The sequence below is a fragment of the Leptonychotes weddellii genome, chromosome 14 (genome assembly GCF_054177405.1).
Source record: "Leptonychotes weddellii isolate Sample4059 chromosome 14, ASM5417740v2, whole genome shotgun sequence".
Taxonomy (NCBI): Eukaryota; Metazoa; Chordata; class Mammalia; order Carnivora; family Phocidae; genus Leptonychotes; species Leptonychotes weddellii.
In genome coordinates this window covers 21,131,126-21,138,538 of record NC_138382.1, presented here as the reverse complement: position 1 = coordinate 21,138,538, position 7,413 = coordinate 21,131,126, and the positions used below count along the sequence as shown (strand labels likewise).

The following is a 7,413-nucleotide window of genomic DNA, read 5'->3' as shown; positions in this document are numbered from 1 at the left end:
GGCAGAGGGAGAGAGAGTCTTAAGCAGACTCCGGGCTTGAAGCACAGAGCCTGGCTCCGGACATGGAGCCCCACGTGGGGCTTGGTCTCACAACCCTGAGATCAGGACCTGAGCCAAAACGACTGCGCCACCCAGGTGCCCCATTGACCTCAAACTTTCTAATGAAGTTCTTCTTTCCAACTTATCTCTTAACTCAGGCAAAGGATCCTGTGGGCAAAGCATCCCCTGATGGGAACAAAACCTACCCCCTCAAGCAATGACAACTGCCCTGAGCCAGCAAGATCCCATGTGATTGACCCCAAGAAATGGTGGATTAGATTTTCACTGCCCACCTGCACATATCCTACCACTTTTGCTGCACATATTCCTTATATCAACTTGGAAGCATTTTCAGCACCTTGGGGACAGTCTTTGAGATGCTAGTCCGCTATCTTTCCGGTGTTGGCCTCACTGAAATAAATTCCTTTCCTGTTTCACCACTACTTGTCTCTCTGCCTTCAGATTTTGTCAGCGGCCAGTGGCCGAACTGGTCTGTTTGGGACCCCTGGAGCCAGGTGCTTCCTGAAAATAGCATGGTCCTGCAAAAACTTTTGTAAGCCAAATGGTGTGAAGTGAAGAAGCAACTACCATTAAATTTTATGGAAAAATTTGACCATTCCCAAACTCCAAAAATGACCTGTTGTAATTCCTCTCTGATACCTTAGGACACATCTTGTTAACAAATGCACAAAATAAATCAAGATAAAGCACAGATGCTCACAGACACACTCAAAACTATGGCGGCTTGATGCCCAGGTGCTAAGTGTGGTTTCCCTGAAGGCGACTCTCTTCTCCCGGGGTGCCCACTGCCTCTGTAAGGGTTGGTTGCAAAATAAACGCTGAACCTTATTTTGGCTTTCACCTTTTATCATAAAATCGAAAATCCTCTTTGGATTTCTTCCATTTAGCAAAAAGAGATAGTAATGTAAGTTTTTCAGCCAAGAGGCATAGTGTGAACTTTTGAAAAGCAGGGGATACCTGTAATTCAATTTAATAACTAAGTAGCTTTTTTCCCCCACCTTCATTCCTAAGTTTCATGAGAGAAGGGATGCTTTTTGAAAGTTACTTAAAAAAAAAGAAGAAGAAACATCTCTTGGAAGAAAATGCTTGGATTGTGCTACTAAAAATGGGGGGGCATTAAGGCATTTAAAACTAGATTGGAAAAGTTAAACATAGAATTATCATATGACCTGGCAATCCCATTCCTAAGTCTATACCAAAAGAACTGAGAACAGATACTAAACAAATACTGGTACGTGAAAGTTCCTAACAGCATTATTCATATTAGCCAAAAAGTGGAAACAGCTCACATGTCCATCAAGTGATGAACTGATAAATAAAATGTGGTATGCCCACACAATGGGATATTATTAAGCAAAAAAAGGAATAAAATTACTGATACATGCTACAACATGGGTGGAGGAGGAAAACATTGTTTAGCAAAAGAAGCCGGACACAAAAGGCCACAAATTGTATGATTTGGTGAATCAAAAATGCCCCAAACGGGTAAATCGATACAGAGAAAGCGGACTGGTGGTTGCCAGGGACTGTGGGAGAGGGGAATGGGAGTGACTGTTTATTGACACGGGGATTTCCTTTTGGGGTGATGAAAATGTTTTGGAACCAGAGGTGATGGTTGCACAACTTTGTGAATGCCTAATGTACACCTTAAAACGGTTTGATGTATGTTATGTGAACTTTACTTCAATAAAAAGAAATGGAATTGGCTGCAAAAATACTGAAACAACGTGAGTCTTTCTCACATTCATTTTGCAAACCGGCGGGTAATTACTTTGGTTCCGCACTCTGCGAGAGGTCCCAGTGAGTTGGCTTTGTAGCCACGCCCGGAGCTGGCCTCCCCGCCCGGTGGGGCGGGGCTTGTGGGGGCGGGGCTTGCCGGGGAAGGGCCTCGTCGGGGGCGGGGTCTGGGGAGCGGCGGAGCGCCCGGCCGGGAGGGGGCGCGTCCGGGACTGGTTTCGCCGGTTGCCCGGAGAACCCGCGACAACAAAAGGCCCGAGCTGCGGCGGCGGCGGCGGCGGCCGGGCGGAGCGAAGCTGGGTAGTCCTGCCCTGGGCTAGCCGCCGGAGACCGGGGCTTTCTCGAGCTGGTCAGTGAGTGGAGGGCCGGCCTGGCGGGGCACGGTGCGGTGCGGCGCCCTCCCGCCCTACTGTCCGCCGCGCCCGCGCTCCAGCCCGCCGTTGCGGAGAGGGGGCGCCGCCCAGGGGTAGGGGGTCGGGCGCCGCTGCGGGACGGCTCGTGGGGTGGGGGGCGGTTAGGGCGACTGCACAGCCGAGGAGGGCGCCGGAGGGGGCTGGGGTCGGTGCCGGGAACCCCGCAGAACGGCCGGGGGAAGTGGGGTCCCCCGTGAGATAGAAGGGCCAGGGGATTAGGGACGCGCGGGAACGCCGGACGGAACCTCACTAAGTCAGATCCTGTGTTTCTGGAGCTGGTGCTTCCAGCTGCCTCATGGGGGTTTCGTTTTGTCACCGGCCTCCCTTTTCCATGCGGATATTGAAACTTTGGTGCAACCCAAGCGCCGTAGAAGTCTGAAAGTCTCCTCCCTCAGAGGCAGGTTTCGTTGAGAAAGAACGGTGCCCAGGTTCTTTCGTTGAAACACCTTTTAAATAACCCTTCGCCCCCTCCAAGTTTTCAAATTTTTGTTTTTCCACTTTTCGTTCTCTATTCTCTCTCTAGTTATTTATGCATTTGTGACCTCTTCTGAGATACTTTTGCGATTCACTGTCCATTTGCTGGGAAGTTTCTTACGGAAATATTAGCAAAGCAAAATTTTTAGACAACCACTACTTCTGAAAAATCACGGGCACTGGATGGCAACAGTATTTGGAGACACTTCTTTTTGATCAGCGACATGGCATCAGTGATCAAAGATTTTCTTGCTTTTCTCCGATTTCAAAACTCCATGGAGTATGCCTAAATATTACCAGCCAATCAGATTTCACCTTTCTTTACTTTTATTGGTGACATAATACATATGCTTCTGATGACTGCAGTTGATCAGAATCTAAAGTTTAAGTGCTATGGATTTTTTTTAAAGATTTTATTTATTTATTTGACAGAGACACAGTGAGAGAGGGAACACAAGCAGGGGGAGTGGGAGAGGGAGAAGCAGGCGTCCTGCGGAGCAGGGAGCCCGATGCAGGGCTCGATACCAGGACCGTGAGATCATTACCTGAGCGGAAGGCAGACACTTAACGACTGAGCCACCCAGGCGCCCCAACTATGGATTTTTTAATACTTAAATTCTTGGATACTAATTTTTGGCAAGCCATAGATTTAGGGGACCTTATTTATTAGAAAAGATAGAATTTCTTTTGCCTTTTTAGAAAAACTTTCCCATTATAAAAACCAAGAAAGTGGGGGCGCCTGGGTGGCTCAGTCGTTAAGCGTCTGCCTTCGGCTCAGGTCATGATCCCAGGATCCTGGGATCGAGCCCCGCATCGGGCTCTCTGCTCAGCGGGGAGCCTGCTTCTCCCTCTCCTACTCTGCCTGCTTGTGTTCCCTCTCTCACTGTCTCTCTCTGTCAAATAAATAAATAAAATCTTTAAAAAAAGAAATAAAAAAAAAAAAAACGAAGAAAGTGAAAATATCCCAGTTACACTGCACCTTTTATTAGCAGTTTTGTTGGAAATAGGTTTGGCTTAACAAAGACCATGACTTTTGTTTTAACGTGATAGCATAAATAAAAAAAATAATCTGTATAATAAAAACTTCAAATATAGATGTTTAAAGACACTTGGAAGAACCAACTCATACAGCATCCTTGTAGTTTATTTGGAAAAGTTTCTAGTACCAAGTGATTGCGGAGTCCTTTAGGATCCAAGGAAAGGTATATCATACATATGAATATTTTTTCACAGCTGACTTTAGTTAGAATGATTAAAACTGCCAAGGTTAGGTGCATCTCTTTATTGTGGCTATTAAATATAGCATGTTGACTCAGGATTTTGCAGCCCAAGGGAGCTGATTTTTTTCTTTTTTACTCTCAGTGGCTTTTAGAGTGATGTATTTGTTATTGTGATCCTTTTCAGACTGTCCACTCACAAAATTATAATGCACAGTACTGCTGCAGAGTTTTTTAAAGGCTAGTGAATATTAAATATGTATTAACATTTCCATAGTAAGTAGGGCTGAAAATGTTTTTTTAGTCTATTAATGGTCTACTAGGCTACTTAATGATACTGTGGAAGACTCTTTTCCAAAGCTGGCTGCATCATTTTACATTTCCATCTGGAGTATGTGATGTTTCCGTATTCTATACGTTCTCACCAACACTTGTTTTGTTTTGTTTTTTAAGTTTTATTTATTTATTTGAGAGAGAGAGTGGGAGAGAGAGAGCACCAGAGGCAGGAGGGTGAGAGGGAGAAGCTGACTCCCCACTGAGTAGGGAGCCTGATGCGGGCTTGATCCCGGGACTCTGGAATCATGACTTGACCCAAAGGTAGACGCCCAACTGACTGAGCCACCCAGGCGCCCCTCACCAACACTTGAACTGACTGAGCCACCCAGGAGCCCCTCACCAACACTTGTTTTGATCTGTCTTAAAAAAAATTTTTTAAATATTAATATCCATCTTTTTAAAAATTGAAGTGTATTTAACACACAGTGTTACATTAGTTTCAGGTGTACAGACAAGTCTATATGGTATGCCGTGCTCACCACAAGTGCAGCTATGATCTGTCATTGTACAATGCTATTGCAATACCATTGACCCTATGCTGTGCTTTTTATCCCTGTGACTCATTCATTTCATAACTGGAAGACTGTATCTCCCGCTGCCCTTCACCCATTTTGCCCACCCCACAACCTGCTACCTGCTACAAACCATCAGTTTGTTCTCTGTATTTATGGGTCTGATTCTGCTTTTTATTTGTTTATTTGTTTGTTTTGTGTTTTTAGATTCTACATATAAGGGAAATCATATGGGGGGCACCTGGCTGGCTCAGTCTGTTGAGCATGCAATTCTTAGTCTCACACGTGAGACTCGAGCCCCACATTGGGTGTAGAGGTTACTTAAAATAAATAAATAAATAAATAAATAAACATTAAAAAGAAAGGAAAAAATAATATGGTATTTGTCTTTCTCTGTCTGACTTATTTCACTTAACATAATACCCTCTAGGTTCATCCATGTTGTTGCAAATGGCAGGATTTCATTCACTTTTATGGCTGAGTAATATTCCATTGCATATATATACCACATCTTCTTTATCCATTAATTTATTTTTATTTTTATTTTTAAAGATTTTATTTATTTATTCATGAGACACAGAGAGAGAGAGAGAGGCAGGCTTCCCACAGAGCAGGGAGCCCGATGTGGGACTCAATCCCAGGAGTCCAGGATCATGACCTGAGCTGAAGGCAGACGCTTAACCGACTGAGCCACCCATGTGCCCTCCATTAATTTGTTGATGGACACTTGGGTTGCTTCCATATCTTGGCTATTGTAAATAATGCTAATAAGCATAGTGGTACATAGATCTTTTTGAATTAGTGTTTTTGTATTCGTTGGGTAAAATACCCAGTAGTGCAATTAGTGGATCATAGGGTAGTTCTATTTTTAATGTTTTGAGGAAGCGCCATACTGTTTTCCAGAGTGACTGCACTAGTTCACATTCCCACCGATCATGCTGGAGGGTTCCTTTTTCTCCACATTCTTGCTAACACTTGTTATTTCTTGTCTTTTGATTCTAGCCATTCTGACAGGTGTTAAGTGATACCTCATTGTGGGTTTGATTGCATTTCCCTGCTGGCTAATGATGTTGAGCATCTTTGCATGTGCTTATTAACCATTTTTCATATCTTTGAGGAAAAAAAGATTTAAATTTGCTCAAATTCATTTCATCTGTTCTTCCTTATAAAGCTTATTGCTTTTGCTTTTGGTGTTATACCTGAGAAACCGTTGCCAAACCCAAGGTTACCAAGAGTTACCCCTATGTTTTCTTCTAAGAGTTTTATGAGTTTTAGCTCTTACACTTAGGTCTGCGAATGATTTTGAGTTAACTTTGTATATGATGTGAAGTAGGAGTCCAATTTCATTCTTAGCACGTGGATATCCAGTTTGTGTCAACCATTTGTTGAAAAGCCTGTTCTTTCCCCCACTGAATTGTCTTGGCGCTCTTGTCAATAATCATTTGCCCATAAATATGAGTATTTATTGGGACACCTGGGTAGCTCAGTTGGTTAAGCATCTGCCTTTGGCTCAGGTCATGCTCCTTGCTTGGCTGGGAGCCTGCTTCTCCCTCTGCCTGCCACTCCCCCTGCTTGTGCTCTCTCTCCCCTCTCTCTGACAAATAAATAAATAAAATCTTAAAAAAATATATAGGGATTTATTTCTGGATTCTCAGTTCTTTTCCATTGATCTTTAAGTTTGTCTTATACCAGTATCATACTGTCTTGATTCCTGTTGCTTGTCTTTAGACTTGGGGAAGTGTGTCCTCTGACTTTGTTTTTTTTCAATATTATTTTAGCTATTCTGTGTCCCTTGAATTTCCGTATGAATTTTAGGATCAATCAATATATAAAATATTAAAAAAAAAGAATTTTAGGATCAGCTTGTCAATTTCTGCAAAGAAGTCAGCTGGGATTCTGATAGGCGTTGCATTTGAATCTGTAGATAAAAATTTGGGGAATATTGTAATCTTAACAGTGTTTTAAGTCTTTCAACCCACGAACATGAGATGTTTTTTGATGTATTTAGATCTTCCTTACTTTCTTTAACAATATTTTATAGTCTTCAGAGTATAAGTTTTACATGTCTTTCATTAAATTTTTATTTCCAAGTATTTTATCCTTTTTGATGCTGCTATAAATGGAATTGTTTTCTTAATTTATTTTTCAGGTTCATTGTAAGTATAGCTACCAACTTAGGTTCCCCCCCACCGCATGGCTTTCTTGATTTGTGTTTCTTTTTCTTTTTTCTTTTTTTTTTTATTAGCATATATTATTTGTTTCAGGGGTACAGGTCTGTGATTCATCAGTCTTACACAGTTCACAGTGCTCACCATAGCACATACCCTCTCCAATGTCCATCACCCAGCCACCCCATCTCTCCCACCCCCCTCCACTCCAGCAACCCTCAGTTTGTTTCTTGAGAGTAAGACTCTCTTATGGTTTGTCTCCCTCTCTGGTTTCGTCTTGTTTCATTTTTCCTTCCCTTCCCCTATGATCCTCTGCCTTGTTTGTCAAATTCCACATATCTGTGAGATCATATGATACTTGTCTTTCTCTGATTGACTTATTTCACTTAGCATAATACCCTCTAGTTCCATCCACATCGTTGCAAATCCAATTTAATTTTTTTTTTTTTTAAAGATTTTATTTATTTATTCGACAGAGAGACACAGTAAGAGAGGG

General features: G+C 42.6%; 1 protein-coding gene across 1 annotated transcript in view; it reads left to right on the top strand.

The window, feature by feature from the left end:
- HNRNPK (heterogeneous nuclear ribonucleoprotein K) overlaps positions 1-127 on the top strand; it is a 49,030-nt gene extending 48,903 nt beyond the window's left edge. The window contains exon 14 of the mRNA XM_081802898.1: positions 50-127. Coding sequence (XP_081659024.1) covers positions 50-112 — 63 coding nt within the window. The 3' untranslated portion in view covers positions 113-127. The remainder of the gene's footprint in view (positions 1-49) is intronic.
- Positions 128-7,413: the final 7,286 nt, after the last annotated feature.